We start from the raw sequence: 19,358 nt of genomic DNA on the forward strand, positions 1-19,358 counted from the left end.
TTTTAATTTCTTATAGGATTTTTAACCAATCTTGTCACGCCACGTGTCATTATCCGAAAGTACTAATTTGTGGATAGATTTCCGATAAGATTTATAATCAATCCCAACACGCTACGTGTCAATATCTGTTTACAATAATTTAGCCAAGATTTTGATCAGATTTTCAACCAATCTTGTCATGCCACATGTCATTATCCGAACGTACTATTTTGTGGATAGATTTTCGATTAGATTTTCAACCAATCCCGACGCACCACGTGTCACTATCTGTTTACAATAATTTAGCCAAGATTTCAATAAGATTTTCAACCAATCACATAGTACCACGTGGCATTATCCAGAACCTCAGCCGTCCTTTTTTTTTGTCTATATAAACCCTACATCCCTACATCCATCTTCATTCACACACCAAATTGAATCCTTTTTAGCTTAGAATCATTCTTCATCGTTTTTAAATCTTAAGTTCTTACAATGTCGTTGTCAAGGAGATTGTATGAGCAACAAAAAAGAATTGTTGGCACAACAGGAAGAATTGTTTAATCTCGAGGAAGGTGGAGATGAGGCTTTCACAATGGAAGAGGATGAGGATGCTGAACATAGAAGGCAGAGGGCTTCACATTCCCGTCATGTCATGGAAGCTATGGGTCAGATACTAATTAGGGCTTATTTTGGGGTTTAAGTTTCTAATATTATTCTTCTCACCAAGGAGGGAAATATATATTGTACACGATTGATTTACAAGGAAAGAAATACCAAATAATATCTATCCTAATTACAAGGACCCAAATAGGTAACTGAGCTAATTACAAAGGTCAACTCTCCAACACTCCCCCTCAAGTTAGTGCATAAATGTTGTTCATGTCCAACTTGACAAGAGAGTTGTAGAATGTTTGACTGTCAACAGCTTTAGTTAAGATGTTTTCTAATTGATCCTCTAACTTTACAAATGAGAATTGAATAATATTCCTATCCAACTTCTCCTTAATGAAGTGTCTATCAACTTCCACATGTTTCGTGCGATCATGTTGGATTGGGTTGTGTGAGATATCAATTGCTGCTTTATTATCACAAAACAAATTTGAAGCCGACATTGAAGGCCATCCAAGTTCTTCGAGTAACCTCCGGAGCCATAATAATTCACATACTCCTTTTGCCATACCTCTGTATTCCGCCTTTGCACTTGATAAAACAACCATTTTCTGTTTCTTACTCCGCCAAGTCACTAAATTTCCCCCCACAAATGTAAAGTAACCCGATGTGGACTGTCGATAAGTAATATTCCCTGCCCAAACTGAATCGGTATAGCCTTCTATCCGGCAATGACCATTCTTAGAAAACATGATGCCTTTACCCGAGGTGAACTTTAGGTATCGTAGAATGCGTTCAACCGCACCCATATGCGTACCACTCGGGGAATGCATAAATTGATTAACAACACTTACTGCATATGCAATATCAGGCCTGGTATGAGATAAATAAATTAACCTCCCAACTAACCTTTGATAACGATCTCAGTTAGTGGGAACTTGATCAGGGTGCATGGTAAGATTGTGATTTTGGACAATAGGGTGTTAACCGATTTACAATCAAGCATTCCGGTTTCGGCTAACAAGTCAAGAACGTATTTTCTTTGAGATAGAAATATACCCTGTTTAGATCGAGCTACTTCTATACCCAAGAAATATTTCAATCCACCAAGATCTTTCATCGTGAACTCAGTTGCTAAGTAATCTTTCAGGCTTGAGATTTCCTCTTTATCATCACCCATAACAATCATATCATCCACATAAATAATAAGTGCCGTCAACAATCCATAAAATGCCTTATTCAACTTACACACCATTCTGGGTCGTGAAACCGATGCATAACCAGGTGGAATATCCATACACACTTCTTCTTTAAGATTACCATGTAAGAAAGCATTTTTCACATCAAATTCCATGTTTTATTTTTCTGAAGTGTATCCATTTCTTCCTCTATTGCCTTGGTCCACGATCATCAGATAGTGCCTCCTTCAATGAACTTGGTGTGCTATCATTGGATATTTGTTGTACAAAAGCTTTGCCAGGTTCTGATAATTTATGTGATGACACATAGTTGGCAATGGGATATTTAGTGCCTTTCGTTGTTTCTGGTGAATATTGATTTGGTGGCTTTCCCCGGTTGTGCCTGAAAGGTAACTGATAATTCGGAACATCAAATACATCAATAGGGATAATAGATCTTACCTCAGGAATATTCTCTGGAGTATGGTCATTTGGCGGTACTATATTTTGAGATAAGGGGGAGTAGTATCAGTAGAAGTCTCAAGATCGACAAGTGGCAGCACTGTTGCCGTAGGTGAGGACGGCACTGCTGTGCCTGCAGATGGTTATGTGGGCAGCGATGCTACTTTTGTTGGTTGGGTTGGCACCGCAGCCACTGTGGGCTCGGCTACTGGCTTAGCTAATAGTGGCAGCAGAAGATCAGTGGTAATAGCAATGGTCCAAACCTGCTCGTCATGCAGTGTCTCCCCTTGAAAATGAGGGTTGGAAGAAGCCGGAGAGTAATACATCTCAGACTCAGAAAAAGTAACATCCATGGTGGTATATATCTAACATGAAGGAGGGTGGTAGCAACGATACCCTTTCAGATGTAGTCCATACCCCATGAAAACGCAACGGAGATCACATAGGTCAAGTTTTGTCCGTTGATTTTTATGTAGATGAACAAAGGCAACACATCCAAAAACTCACGGTGGGAGCACCAAAATGGACGGTAAAGGCATAAATGTAGCAACAACTTGCAAAGGTGTAAGAAAATTCAATACTTTGGATGGCATGCGGTTGATAAGGTAAGTGGCAGTCTGAAGAGCAACATCCCAAGAGGAGCGGGGAACATCCGCCCCAATCAATAGCGATCAAGCCGTTTCTAATAGATGGTGATTTTTGCGCTTAGCCACCCCATTCTATTGAAGAGTCTGAGGACAAGTAGTCTCGTGGAGTATTCCGTGATTAGTTAAATAATGTGTAAAATCATTATTAACATATTCACCATCATTATCAGAACGCAAAATCTGGATTTTAGTAGAAAACTGTGTCTAAACCATGGTGTGGAATGTCTTAAATGCCAGAAACACATCACTTTTATGCTTAAGAAGGTATAACCATGTCATCCGTGTGCAATCATCTATGAACGTTACAAACCACCTAATACCAAATGAAGTAGTAATCGAAAATGGTCCCCAAACATCCGAATGAACAAGATCAAAAGGAATAGCACTTTTATTAGAATTCAACGGATAAGAAACACGGTGACTCTTGGAAAGTATGCAAGTGTCACATTTAAAGTCTGAAATCGAACAACCAACAAATAAATCTGAAAACATATGCTGTAAATAATTGAAAGACAGATGACCCAAACGACGATGCCATAACCATATCTGACGCCGTTTATGATCAACGACTCCTTAGGCGAGATTGACCCGTCCTGTACTAACACCGTCCACAAAATAGAGATCCCATCTCTTAGTACCACAACCAATTATCTCATTCGTGAGAATATCATGAATAAGACAAAACTTCGGATACAATAGTATACAACAGTTCAATTGCTCAGTAGCTTGGCCAAGAGACAGGAATTTATGCTTAGTGAAGGTATAAATAGTGTATGCGGCAAAGAGAGGGTAGGTGTGAGGTGTACAGTGCCAGCGCCTGTTACTAGTGAGGTGACACCATTAGCATTAGTAATATTTCGTCGAAGTGGAACAATATCACAAGCAAATCAGTGGGGTCATAGGTCATATGGTCTGTGGCACCGGAGTCAATGATCCAACCGGACTGAGTATCACAATTATTCATATTAAAAGCATAACCACAATTACCTGAAGACTCTGGAGGCATGTCAGAAGAACTCAAAACAGCAGAAATCCTAGGATCTCTACTCTGATACCATGCTAATTATGGCTTATTTTGGGGTTTAATTTTCTGATATTATTCTTCTCACCGAGGAGGGAAATATATATTGTACAAGATTGATTTACAAGGAAAGAAATACCAAATAATATCTATCTTAATTACATCCTGATTACAAGGACCCAAATAGGTAACTAAGCTAATTACAAAGGTTAACTCTCCAACATCAGATATCCAAACCCAGATGTGCTGCAAAATTGGATAGAAATAGGGAAATACGAGGTAAAGATCTCTTGGAAGATATTTTACCCCTCAATTTATTCCTTGATCATATTTTTAGACGTCGTTTTAGAATGCAATGAAGTTTGTTCGACAAAATCATGAGTGTTATTTCCAACCATGATCCATACTTTTTGAAGAAAAAATATATGATAATTTTCATGTTCTAGGTCTTCTTCCTGAGCAAAAAATTATTACTGCCTTGCGGATGCTTGCATATGGAGTATCTGTAGATCAAGTGGATGAGATAACGAGGATGGGAAAATCAAGTGTTCTAGAGTCCCTAATGCGGTTTTGCTCCATAATCGAAACCTTCTACACCAATGAGTATCTCCAGAAACCCATGCCAAGGGACATGCAAAGGCTTCTGAAGAAGGGTGAGATGTGAGGCTTCCCTTGCATGATTAGAAGCATCGACTGCATGCACTAGACTTGGAAAAACTGACAAAGTGCGTGGCAAGGAGCTTATAGCGATAGAAAATGAGCCAAAAATATCATTTTGGAAGCAGTGGCTTCATTTGATACATGGATTTGGCATGATTTTTTTTGTGTTCCAGGAGCTCAAAATGACCTCAATGTGCTTGCCTAATCTCCAGTGTTCCACGAAGTGTTGCAAGTAAAAGCACTGATTGTCACATATTGGGTCAATGGACATAAATACGAAGGAGCATACTACCTAGCAGATGACATTTACCAAAGGTGGACAACGTTTGTCAAAACAGTGCCACATCCACAAAGTGAAAAAGAAAAACACTTCGCAAAATGTCAAGAGGGTGCAAGAATGATGTGGAACATTGTTTTGGTATCCTGCAAGCTCGTTGGGCGATTGTCAGGGTTGCTGTCAGAATGTTTGATGTTGAGGCTCTTCGATCCATCATGATGACGTGTATTATTCTCCACAACATGATTATGAAAGATGAGTATGATTATGATGCCGTTGATGAATACGAGCTGGACACAATGAAAAACTTAAGAACACGTATCTATTATGCTCATGACTGCACCGAAGATCCTGTGCAACGCAAGCCATTGGAACGGGATGAACATTACAATCAATTGATCGTTGAGCGGTACACTTCAATGCAAGAGCCATATTGGCACTTAAGCCGCCAAACTGACTTGATTAAGCACCAATGGGGACTGCAACAAGGTGAAGATAATTAAAATGAGCTTGTGGTGAAAAAATAAAGTTCTTAGTTTATTTAGTGTGGTTTTTTTTTTTAGTTTATTTAGTGAGTTTTTGTAATTTTATTTGGTGTGTTTTTTTAAGTTTATTTGGTGAGTTTATGTAATCTTATTTGGTGTAATAAATAAGAAATTATATAAAGTACTAAAAATAAATAAGAAATTACATAAAGTACTAAAAATAAATAAGAAATTACCTAAAGTACTACAAATAAATAAGAAATTAAATAAAGTAGTACAAAAAAAAAAAAAAATTATACAAAGTCTGAGGAGCTAGGATATGTGGTGCTAGGATATGTGTAGCTAGAACCCCCTCGACTTGATTCCTCGTCTCTTGCACGCCTCCTTCACTATGGCGAGCAAGTTCATCCATATATTTTGTGTAGTCATTTTTGGAAGAACTCCCTTTTTTCTTTGCCACCTTTTGCCTTGAGGCCTTACGGATCGACGAGTCGGCTGGTTCTCCGACACTTCTTCAAGCGCCTCTTCCTGCTCTTCAAATGTGTCTTCTTCCTATTCGGCCGTCACTACAAAAAAAAAGGGTCATTCGCGAGGGTCAAATGTCTTCGGAAAAAGGTATTTTGCCGTCGCAAATACTTATTTAAGACGGGAAAAAGCCCTCGCTGGGCGTTGCAAATTGATCCGTTGGAAATACTTTTTTTGCTTCATTTACAACGCTTGTGGCTTGTTGTTACTAGTTATCTTTTCGTCATAATTGATTTTTCAAAATGCAAAATTATTTTATTTTTGACATGTCTGTGTGGTTGCAAATACTTGTATGGTCGTCGAATATACTTTCCAAACGACATCTTTTTTTTGCGATGATTTTCTTACGACCAAAACATTATGTCAAAAAATAATTTTCCAACAATAAAATGTTGTTTACAAAAGTACACAATTGTCGCAATTACGATTACCGACAATTAAGAATTGTCGAAAATACGCACAAAAACATATTTGTGAGGGTCAAGAGTCGTTGGAATTATACATTTCCGTTGATCTTACTTCGTTTGCAAAAATAAAAGGATACAAATACAATTTTTTTTAATTTAATAATATTTTCAATGCCAATTTTTATTGAAAAAATTGTTTTATATTAATAATCATATATTCAACTACATATACAAAAAAAATCAATGTAAAAATTTTACAAGTACTTGTTACAATCCTATGATATGTCTTAAATGCTAGTTTTTCATGTCCACTTTAACCAACTGTCAAGGAGTTTGAATGTAGTGCTACGACCATTGATTCACAATTATTATCTTTATTCTGCAAAAAAAAAAAATAAATAAAAAAAAATAAAAGATAACTTATATCAAGCACAATATAATTGTCAGTTGGTAAGAAACCCAAACAATGAAAATCAAAAAGTAAACATAAACCCAAACAATATAATTGTCAATTATCATGGTGTGAGCATAGTAACCACCAATCTATACCATAAATAATGCAAATGAGTAGTTGAAGTGAAAAGCAAAACTATATGCACAGTTTAACAATTCTGATGTTTCACAGTTTCGGGATTATAAGGACAACTATATCATATAAACTGAACCATAATCACAAGTTCATAGAGAAGTTAAAGTATATACCAAATCACAAGTTCACAGAGAAGTTAAATTGAACCACACACATGCTGAGATCCAAAACCAGCCACAAAGCTAGCACAATACATACTTTAAATATTCTAATACTATAACCCACACACTGCATTACATATTCCAACATTCACACAATCCAATTCAAACCCAATTCATAAATCCACCAAAAATCAAACCAAGAAATTGAATCGAGAAATCTGTTTATTACCTTCTGTGAGCTTTGGCAGGGAAGAGCTTGACCATCTCATTAGTGGACATGTCGAGAAGAGCATCCAAATCGATGCCTTTGTATTCACTAGCATTGTACTATGAGCTTCCACAACTGAATACCGTTCTATGGCACGGTATAATTCCCTCATCCAAATGGCACATGCAGAACAATGTTTACATGGATATGTTAAACAAGGAAAATCAGCATAGTCAAATTGGAATTATTACATTACTGCAGAAAAGAGAGACAGAGAGACAGAGATAGAGAGGGCGAGAGACAGAGAGACCTTCGTACAAACTGTTCTTTATTACATTGGAGCTTTTCCCTTAACATCTCAATCAGAACAAGACATGCTCATGTGCATACCTAAGAAGCAAAGTGGATCATCCCACTGATTTTTATCACAATGGACATATTCCAAATATATGGATTACCAAGATTTATTCAAGCTTAAGTTATTTAATGAAATTGAGGGAAATATCTTCAATTTACTAACCATATGATGGCCCTTGAACTAGTTAAGTAGAGATTTGGTCTTTTGCGGTGCACAAAGAGCGCCGTAAACGGTTATTCACTGCATGAGCCCTTAAGCAATAAAAGCCCTATCGTAAAAGATGTTTTGTCTAATATGACGTTTTCAAGTAGCCATGAGTATTTTTATTCAATAGTACAAACTAAACTAAGTACTACTCAACTACTATAATAGATTCACAAAGTACTAGGCTAACCAACAAAGTCAATAATTTAAGTACTAGGCTAAGCCCCAATGTTATTCTACTACTGCAACATACTCACAGATTATATGGGTTTTCAAAACATATTATTTGGATTACAGTATCACTGTAAGTCTATAACATCTCCATCTCCTTTGCAAAAGTAGAACCTTGCTGAGTACCCTATGTGACCTGGAGGTCCGGGACATGCATACAAAGAAACCCAAGTCACTCTGCAATCCCAACCAAATCACAGAGAGAGAGAGAGAGAGAGAGAGAGAGAGAGAGCAAAATTAACTAATCCCCAACACCATAATTAAAACTCCTTATAGTTCTGAAATAGAACCAAGTCTGAAACTGAAAATTAAAAGTTTGCACTATGATTCTAGAATTATCTATTCCTTATGATGACTTGTAAACCGAAAATCAAAAGTCATGATTTTGTATTCAATGATAGATTGAAAACAAGCACTAAGTGGTTACTAATTGACAAAGGGTCTTACTGTCAACACCTGAAATAACAAAACCCTAATTTTGCACTCAAATTGCCAAAAATTAAACAAATTTTGCACTCAAATTGACAAAGTGGTTACTAATTGCCAAAAATTAAACAAATCCAAATTCAAATCCCTAAATCTAGAAAACCCCAATTTATTTCAATCATAAATCCCTAACTACATACCTTATTTGGAACATATATGGTGGTCAGGAGTTGAGACCATCAAGTGCAGGTGGTGGGAGAGTCGAGAGTTGACAGGAGATGATGGTGGTACCGTGGTTGGAGACGAGAGAGATATCGTGGCCACTAGGATTGGGAGATACCAATTTCTAAGCCATAAAGTGTGAAAGGCTAGCAAATACGAACTGCCCTGCAACCCAATCATCATCTACCATTATTCATAAGAGAGAATAAGCATAGGAGTAGTTTTTGAACAAGAAAAACATTACTGCAACAAATTATAGGTTGCGGAGTGTGGATGTGCAGGTGGATGGCTGTTAGAGGCAAGTACCTGCAAATTCAAAACTAAATTTATAAAGCAAAAAGATAAAAATATGAAAACATTCAACCTTAGAACATTGGGCAAAAAACGGTGGTCTTATGAGTCCAGGAGATGAGGATTAGGTGTGGATTTGAGTTTTGTTGGAATAGATCTCTTGGGTTCTTGAAATTTTTGTGGTGGGCAGCAAATGACATGGAGAGGAGGCCATGGATTGCGACAGAGTGATGGAGAGAGAGAAGCTGTGAGAGATTTTGAGAAATGAAGGATGTACGCTAGGGTTTTGTTTCTGAAAGATGAAAAGCAAAGAAGTTTGTGAGAGAGAAATGAAAAGGATGAGATAACACTAAATGGGGTTCTCTTTGGAAATACAGTTTAGTTTTTGGGTGCCATGCCAAAATTTTGGCAGCCCGCCAAAAACACTTTTATGATTTAATTGCTAGATTAAATTCAACGGTAAGGATTTAATCTCACATATGTAAGATTAAATCTTATGGCTATTATTGCAGTTAAGATTTTAATTGTTTTTTAATTAATGTAGAAGTACAAAAAAATATCTTTCAATTTTTATATAAAATGCAAATAATGGGTAGATACTAGATAGGTTTCTGCCTAGTATACACAATTATACACACCTACATGAATTGAATCCACCCCCTTGATTAAGGAGATGTTCGCATTACTTAGGGCTGCATGTTGATTTCAATCCCTGCATCATGATGTGAACTCTCTTGAACTTAAGATTGAATGTGTATTGCATGCTTGGTTGTTGACTACAATAAATAATGTTGCATTTGGGCTATCGAAGGACTTGTTTTTAATGTCAAAAGTTTAAACACTAAAACTTTTTTATTGAATTGGATGAAATAAGATACAACTAGGTAGCCATATTAGCTTTTTCAAACAATGAAACCAAACCAAAACTGTTTAAACCAAACCGAACCGAACCAAATGGTTTGGTTTCATTTCAATTTTAGCCTCAAAACCACACCGAACTAAACCGCAAAAACTTGCAGTTTTGATTTTGGTTTCACTCAAAACCGCACCAAACCGAACCGCGCCCACCCCTACGTTAAACTATGAGTTTTTGTTTATAACCGTCGAAAGGTTTCATCCTGTAACCTAATATCTGAATGTACGTTTTTTGCAATTTGTAACGTATGCGATTTTGAAGCATATACAAACAAGTTTGATGGTTGGATCGTTGAAACTAGTTTTGTAGAATGTGTATCCCTTCAAAATGATAGATTCAACAAACACTTGGAGTTTATTTTATACTTCCATTAAGTAGAACATAATAATTTGTGGTATCCACTAGTGCAAATATTTTAAATTGAAGATCAAATTCATTCATCGTACTCTTATAGGGTTGAGGAGTGCATTTGTAAAAAATCATCAAAATTGAAGTTAAACTAACCGTTAAATCGTGAGTTTTTGTTTATAATCATCGAAAGGTTTCGTCCCAGTACCTAATATCTGAATGTCCGTTTTTTGCAATTTTTTACGTATGCGATCTTGGAGCATATACAAACAAGTTTAATGGTTGGATCATTGAAACTAGTTTTGTAGAATGTGTATTCCTTCAAAATGATAGATTCAACAATCACTTAGAGTTTATTTTATACTTCCGATAAGTAGAACATAATATTTTGTGGTATCCGAATGTCTGTTTTTTGAATTTTCGTTTGTAAATGAAATTTCAAGGCATGGCCATTCCAGTAAGCAACAAGCCTAATTAATACTTAATCTGCTAAATTTAATACTTAAATCTAATAAGAAGTGGATTATATCGACTAATCTAGGAACATATATGACATTTTGTCTTTTGTTTTTGCAGAACCCGTGAGCTTGAATCATATTCAATTTTACTCTGATTTATCAGGTTTATACGTATGAATAATTTATTTACCAATCAACGACATTCTGACATTCTGATGTTCAAGAACGAAGAAAATTCGAAGACTAACCAACGAAAAACCAAATCCCCTTTTGATTCAAAAACCAACCCTGAACTCTAGAGGCTAGGAGCTAGAATGAAAGGGAGGCTGAGAGAGAGAGAATTAGAAGCTTAGATGAATAAAGTTGAGCAGTGACTAGAAGAAAGAAAAGATAGAGATTATGTGGAAATATTATGATGAAGTTAAGTCCATAGTAAATGTATGGACTCAATGAAATAACCAATTAGAATTTAACATTTAATAAAGTTATGCGGTTTCGGTTTCAGTGCTGTTTTCAAAAGCTAAAACCGAAACCAAACCATTTCCTACTTTGCGGTTCGGTTTCAAGATCGAAACCGTTTCAAAAACCACAAAACCAAATCGTTCGGTATGGTTTGATTTGGTTCGTGTTTCGGTTTCGATTTTCTATTCCGAGTGCCCACCCCTAGTTTAACGGTTATTTTGACTTTGATTCTGATGATATTTTACAAATATACTGCTCAACCCTAGAGTACGATGAATGAATTCGATCTTCATTTTAAAATATTTGAACTAGTGAATACCACAAATTAGTATATTCTACTTAATGGAAGTATAAAATAAACTCAAAACTAGTTTCAACAATCCAACTGTCAAACTTGTTTGTATATGCTCCAAGATCGCATACGTGAAAAAAAAGCGAAAAAACAGACATTTAGATATTAGGTAACGAGACGAAACCTTTCGACGGTTATAAACGAAAACTCACAATTTAGTTGTGGAAGTGATGTGGTTATACTTTGTTCAATGTCCAGGACAAATGTTATGAGTTAACAAGGGCATGCAAATTATTTCTTTATCATAGAATACTATGTTAAGTTATACACCTTTTTGCATAATTGTTTTATTTTAATTTTATGGTCCAATCTTCTCCATATGTATTCTTTCTAAGTTATATGATCTATTTATTGTAGAATTTAAATTAAGCATCAAACTTATTTCAATAATATTCCAACGACACATGTGACCATTGGTAAATAATTGATTCCAACAAAACCATATGCCTTAAAAATTTATTCTGACAAAGAAAAAAGTTTGTCGGAAAAATATGATTACTTCCGACAACAACTAAGCACCCTAGAAAATATAAAAGCATTACCAAGAGGTATTTTTTTTCCCTCAAAAATATAAAAACATTACCGAGAGGTCTTTTTTTCCCTCGAAAATACTAAATCAATTTCATCAACATGAGTAAACCTTCGGAAATAACCATTCTATTTCCGATAAGAACTTTACTCGTCATTAATACAACTGGCGCCAATTCTTCCCACCAAACAAAAGTGCATTTCCGACGAAACTTGAGACTTTTTCCAAGGACATTATGTGTGTTGGTAATAAAAATTTGTTTCATGCCATGTTACCAATGACCCATATTTTATGGCCGCAAAGTGTGCTTTTTATGACAGTTTATTTCGGCCCTAGGAAAATCTTCGTCAATAATGACTACTTTTTTTGTAGTGCATGTCTGCTTCTGGCGAACTGTGTAGAGGGATGCCGTGCATGACAACTTCTAGACCGGTTGGCACAAGTTTGTATCTTGGACAATCTTTGACAACATCCCAACATTCCCATTTAGTGAAGGATTTGTTCTTGTTCTTCGCATTGTAGAATGCTTGTGCTTGTAGTGTCTAAAAACATGTGGGATAAGACAATATTGTCAAATGCAGGTTTAACACAAATAAATAAATTAAAATATTGATATGGGTGGAATACATATAAATAAATAAAAATATATCACTTGATCTGCTAAACTTCTCCCACTACTTAGATTAGTAGAAACATGAGAGAGGGTGTTTTTCCAACAAGTAAAGGATATGTTGAGTTTTTTCCAACGACCTTGAAGACCTTGACTACTTCTTGTGCGATCTCCAAGCCTATCGTACTTCCCTAATTCTACTCCACATTTCTCACAACTCCATCTCATTACTCGTAAGCGGGTCATGAGTAATTTGAACCCAGCATTGACACAATGTAACATCTTCGATGACCGTCCACGTAGCCATTTTTTCCACACAAAAGTATACGAAAGCTTTGGTTGAAAGTGTTGAAAATATTGAAATGTGGTGTAAGGTGGAAGATGATGGTTAGGTAATTATAGAAAAATATCATATTTTTTTTTAATTTTTTCTGTATTTTTAAACAATTTTTATTAACTTTTATAATAATTTTTTTTAATTTAATTAATTTGGACCGTTGGATTTGAAAAAGATTCAAATCCAACAGCCAACGGTCATAATCCTGATTGTTCGGTTTTTTTTTTTTGGACAAAAACGTAAACTGTTGATCTTGGGATCAGACGGCCTAGAACGTGCCACGTCAACTAGCCGTTGGGTTCCAATTTCAAATTTTTTTTACCGTTGGAAATCCAACGGTCTAGAAAACTAGCCATTGGAAATCCAACTGCCCATAACAAGCCACGTGGCCACTCACGGGTAGAAATTGGTGCCCTGCAACGATGGGGTCCCACCGCCTTTTTTTTTGTTGGGGACGTGCGCCCACTTGCACGTGTTTCACACGCGCTTGACGCAAAAAAAATAATAATAATTAATGGGCTGTGATGTCATGCTGACGCAAGCCTGACGTCATATAGGCCGTCCCTTGGGTCAACACATTCTAGGCTAGCCTGGAGACTGGCTTGGGCTAGGCTGGAGCAAAAAAATGGGAGGCTAGCCTATTTTGTGTGCTTTGAGCTAGCCTACCCCAATGGGGTGGAGTTGCTCTAACAACCAATGACCCCATACTAACTCGACTACTGCTTCTTATTACACGCCAGTCCAATTTTAGGAAGAGTATCTTTTAAGCAATAAAAAAAATAGTAGGTGATTTTTTTTTTTTAAATTGTTCTTTTATTCTTCTTATAATTTGTTGAAAAGTTATAACACAGTTTGATGCCATGTGGATGATGAGGGATATGAATCCTTTTGCAAAGCCATCATTTGATTCATGCACCGGAATTAATGCACAACAAGTGGATTACTGGATATCTTATGATTATTCCGATACAAATATAATGTCCAAAACCTCATTGCTGTAATACAATAGTGGGTTAAGTATATGTCTTTTTCATGTGATGGCTTAATGACAACTACATATACTCAGAATTCGAGATTTCAGGTTGAGAAGAAGGTTACTTTAGATAGGCACCTTGAGTAATGAGCATAATATCTCGTGTACATAATTCTTAAGAAAAAGAGCTATACATCAAATTAAACAAAGATAACGATAATAATGTGTTAATAAACTATAAAATAAAATAAAAAGAATTGTTAAACTAAGTACGTGACATGTGAAGAAAGTTGAAGCTCTTTTATAAATTTTATTGGCAATATGGGAAGTAACTCAACTAGGGATGTACTGACAAAAGATAAAGCTATAGTGATTCCAATATAAACTTTAATAAAAGTAAATTACATGTAAATATCAGTTAAATCGGATTTTAGCTTACTCATTATTCTACTGATTCTTTTCTATTAGACAATTTCTCCTCTCCCTCCCTCCCTCCCTCCCTCCTTAAGGAAAATCACACAATCTTTAAGCGTTCTACGACTTCTCTCCACTCTCTCTCTCTCTTGCCGCATACTCTTTATACCATTTACAAAATCGGCCACAATATTACGGACATAATTGGAAAATGGTAGCATGTATATGGGGAAGGAAGAATTTGAAATACTTTGCTGGCCTCCTTTAGATATGCGAAGTTTCTGATGCGATATCAAAAATGACAACCTTTGTTGAAAGAATTATTTTTAAATGGAAGGCCGGAAAGGTTGCTACTTGCTACCTTGTTGCTATATATTCAACAGTTGGACTATTTGTTTGCAATTTGCTTAGAACTCGTTTGAAAATGCTTTTAAAATGACTAAAATTACTTTTACTGAAAATGTTTTTGGGTTTTAAAAGCAATTAAAGTGTTTCCTGTAGGTCTTGTAGGAAGCAGAGAATTTATGTTTTTTGCAGAAAACACTTTATGTGCTTTTTCGAGGATTCACTTGCATTTTACTAATGATTGGTTTTAAAAACATTTTCACCAAAAACGCTTTCAGTTATTTAAAAGTACTTCCAAATGATATCTTAATTTGTGATCTAAAAAAGCACAAATATATTTTTATAAAAGAGCAGTACAGCAGTAGAATGCATAGAACAAAGTGATTATCGGCTCTGATGAGCTTGCAAAGTGGATAATTTTTTGCAAATTTCATCGCGCGATTGTTTTGTTTATTACAAAAGTTAGTTGAGCTTTTAGAATTTAGATAGAGACCCACCCAATACTGCATACGCTTGGAAAAACATCCTATAGTGTTGTAGAAGCCTTCGTATTCAAAGGCCACTACTCTATATTTTATTTTTACATAATTAAGGACAACTAATTGTATAAACTTTAAAGAATAATTTCAATTATTATGTCACTTGCAAAAATGAAATTTTTTTTTGGGTAGACTTGGAAACTTGCAAGAGCTTCCTTCCTAGTTACTCCCATCACTAGTACAAATATAGCATGCATGTCCATCCGTTCTATCCATCTCTTTGTCTAGCATTTGCTGAGGGAGATAGAGTGATACGGATCTTGTTCAAACTCCCCATAACAAGGATATGGGTTACCCTTACTACTCTCCACCACCACCTTCACCTCCTCTACCATGCCCTCCACCACCACCACCTCCTCCTCCGCCAGTACACCCTTCGAAGCCATACCCACCAAAAGCTTCACCACCAAAGCCGTACCCACCAAAAGCATCGCCAGCAAAGCCGAGCCAACCTCCAGGACACCCTCCGAAGCCATACCCACCAAAAGCTTCACCACCAAAGCCGTACCCACCAAAAGCATCGCCAGCAAAGCCGAGCCAACCTCCAGGACACCCTCCGAAGCCATACCCACCAAAAGCATATCCGCCAAAAGCATCACCACCAAAGACTAGTAGTCAACCTCCCGTAGTGCAAACCCCAAAGCCATACCCTCCCAAATCATCACCACCAAAAGGCAGTCACCCACCAAAACCCGCATACCCACCAAAACCACCAAAGGGCACGACACCACCTGCATTCCCTCCTGGTTATTACGCTACACCGACTTATTACGGAAACCCTCCTCCTCCTAATGCGGTACCACCCTCATTCGAAATCGTTGCACCGCCTCCGGGGAAAAACCACACCACCGTTATCGCGGTGTGCGTTTCCCTGGGTGGTGCATTCTTCCTTGCATTCCTCTTGGTCGGTCTCTTTTGTTTTGCTAAGAAGAAAAAGAAGAAAGTGATGATTCCCGCACCTGTTCCTTGTGTTGAGGAAGAAGAACATGTCCAAGTAGCAGTAGTTGGAGGAGGACGATATGGTGCTGAGCCAACTCCAGTCGCAGTTCCCGTAGAGCAACATGGATATGGTGGTGGTGGTGCAGCTGACATCAGACCTTCTTATCCTCCTCCTGGTCATCATCCAAGTTACTAATAAAGCCACGTCATTTTCGGTTGCATTCGTCTACGTTGGTGTGACTGCATTATTCTGTAGGGTTTGCAGTAAACTTTGGTCAACTTCAAGATTTTAATTTCTGTATTATTTTTTTGGAGGAAAATACTAGGGAGATCAAATTTTTTAAACCAAATAATGTGTCACAAATAAAAAAACAAGCACATTAATCGATACTTAATTAATCATCAAATCATCTACAACCACATCATTTGGTTTAAAAAATTTGGTCATCATTATCCTTTTTGGGATTTTATTTATTCGTGTTGTGTGCCTGTACATGGAGCATCAAAGAAAGAAAAGTTAATGTTTGAGGTCCGGAAATTGTTTTGCAAGAAATCGAAGAAATGTACTGGTATTGCTGAGAGAATTCGAAGAAGGAGTTCGCTGCTCCTTGAATTCTATTACATACTCATCCACACGAAGTGTGTGTTTTATAATAGGATTTTTACCACTTGAATAAAAGGGTTAAAAACATCAAAAAATACCTACAAGAGAATAATGTTACCATAATATAAATGACTCTAGCAAGATCGTTCACTGTAAAATTTGATGTAAATTATTTGTATTTAAAACCAATTCTTAGTTAATTATTTTAAACAAGTTTTAAAAAATACTTGAAAAATTGAAATTGAAAGACAGAACAAGAAACTAAAATAATTGAAATTAGATTTTTACAAAACGTGGCGGCAAAGAAGAAAAACACACTTTTTAAGAAAAATTAATTGAAAAAGGCACTAGGGTTTAGCCGTCGTCATTAACAATCTTATGTAGTTCTACCAATTACTTATGAAATTATCATATACATGCTTTGAATGTTAGATTTTTCTAATGCATATTTTCCTTGTGATATTCAAGCAAGACCATATATCTATCATGCAACCCTTATGTGATATTCAGAGCAAATATGAACATGCACAACTCATTAAACTTTGTGAAAATATTTTGAAAACCCACACAACCCTTAAGAGCATGATATTCGCTTTAAGTGACATTACAATTATCAATCACGAGAAGCTCTAATCAATTTTCTAAGGTGATATTCCAATAGAGTTGCATCCAATTACTTATCTAAATATCTTAATAGTGGCTAATAATCAAGACATATAGATGGTTTAAACACATTAATTAATAATTCAAAGCAAGTATGCATAAATTCATAAGCAAATTGATATAAACTAAATATTCATGCTAATTTGTGACCTCGCCCTAGAAAAAGAATCAATTAAACATATTATTAATTAAAAAGCAATACATCATTAAGAAGAAAAAGATGGAAATACCTTGCATTAAAGTCTGCAAATCTATCTATGCCGAGTTCTTTGTCAATGCGGCGTACAACCCATAAAACCCCAAGGCACAGTTAAGCCTATTTATTCTACTACAATTAAATCCTTCCTAAAATGATCTTAGAATAGAACTCGGAAACTAACTAATACATTACGAATCAAACATGGAGAATTTGCCCAGCTAGAAATCCTTCACGTTTCTGGCCAATCACAGCACCAAATCCAGCCCCAAAGATCGGTTTTTTATTTTTTATTTTTTATTTTTAATTATTTTTATTTTTATTTTTAAGATTAGGACGTCCTCTACAAGTTCAAGAAGGGCCTAACTCCTTGCGCTCTGGGCCTTAATTAATTCACCATAATCCAACAATTTGGCATAAAAATATGGAACTTTGACACGAATAACTTGAAAGACTCACGAACCTGCTCAAATTAGAATTACTCCAAAATTCATTCATTTGGTCACTTTTTGCTCAAAGTAGACTCACATGTCCTACAATTGAAATATAACCCAAAGTATCAAAATAAATTAATATTAAGAATAGAGTAAAAATATAAATTAATATCGACTCATTAATTTACAAAGGACAAAATGTGACCATTGTGACTCCATATGAGCCCCACGAGTCATCAGTGAAAACTACTTCAAGTGAGCTGCATATGGTTCACTTAATATACTTAACAAAAATGACAGGTGAAAAAATGCACACGATTGAGATGTTTTCATCTTAACCGTGCATTGCATCTGAGAACACAAGCTAAAATAAAAACTAATCAAATGAAAAATTTCCATAAAACTTGAACTCTAAGAAAGTGATCTCTGCAAAAAGCTTATTCATCAACGCTCCCTTCTAAGGTTTGTAAAGATGTCTGTCACTTGTTCTTCGGATTTGACCCTAAGCATACTCCTGAGAATATAGAATTTGTTTTTTGGCAAAAGTTTTGTAAAGATGTTTGTCAATTGTTCTTTAGATTTGTAGAAAACAAGATTGATTATGTTATTCTACGAAGCATTCCTAATGTAATGGTACATTCAGTGAATATGCTTTGATCTTAGATGAAGGATAGGGTTCTTTGTCATTGGTATAGCCAATTGGTTGTCGCAGTACAGGGGAGTTGCATCAGTTTGCAGTTCTCTAAAGTCCTCAAGCACAAACCTTAGCCAAACTGCTTGAGTTGTAGTCTTAGAGGCACTAACATACTCAACCTTAGTAGTTGACAATGCAACACTATGTTGCTTCACAGATGCCTAAGCAAAAATGCCACTACCAAATGTGAAGACATAGCTGGATGTACTTTTCATGTCAGTCGCATAACCTCTCTAATCATTATCATAATAACCCACAACCATTGTTGATTTCCCTTTAACATATTCAATCCCAAAGTCAATAGTTCATTGGATGTACCTGAGTACTCTCTTTGCAATTTCAAGGTGCTTCTTGGTTGGATTGTGCATGAATCTTGATAATAGGCTTGCTGCAGGCATTACGTCAAGCCTTGTTGCAGTGAGATATAACAAACTCTCAACAATTTCCCATACATTGCTTCATTTGCAAGCTAACTTCTATCATTCTTCTTAAGCTTCTCATTCATTGCTAAAGGAATGCTCACTGGCTTGCAGTCTTTCAAACCAAACTTTTCAAGAGGAGCCAATGCATATTTCTTTTGGTTTATGAAGAGTCCATGCTCAATTTGAACAATTCACATCCCTAGAAAGTGGTATAGATGTCCAATGTCTATCATCTCATACTTT

At 36.1% G+C, this 19,358-nt stretch overlaps 2 protein-coding genes across 2 annotated transcripts; both read left to right on the top strand.

Moving 5' to 3' along the window:
• Positions 1 to 4,934: 4,934 nt before the first annotated feature.
• On the top strand, positions 4,935 to 5,336 carry LOC139198111 (uncharacterized). The gene has a single exon (XM_070826375.1). The coding sequence runs from the start codon at positions 4,935 to 4,937 to the stop codon at positions 5,334 to 5,336; it is 402 nt and encodes a 133-aa protein (XP_070682476.1).
• A 10,113-nt stretch (positions 5,337 to 15,449) lies between these two features.
• On the top strand, positions 15,450 to 16,298 carry LOC103427245 (protein TRACHEARY ELEMENT DIFFERENTIATION-RELATED 7A-like). Its single transcript, XM_008365315.3, has one exon. The coding sequence runs from the start codon at positions 15,450 to 15,452 to the stop codon at positions 16,296 to 16,298; it is 849 nt and encodes a 282-aa protein (XP_008363537.1).
• The last annotated feature ends 3,060 nt before the right edge of the window (positions 16,299 to 19,358 follow it).

Source organism: Malus domestica, chromosome 08, assembly GCF_042453785.1.
Source record: "Malus domestica chromosome 08, GDT2T_hap1".
In the NCBI taxonomy this organism is placed as follows: Eukaryota; Viridiplantae; Streptophyta; class Magnoliopsida; order Rosales; family Rosaceae; genus Malus; species Malus domestica.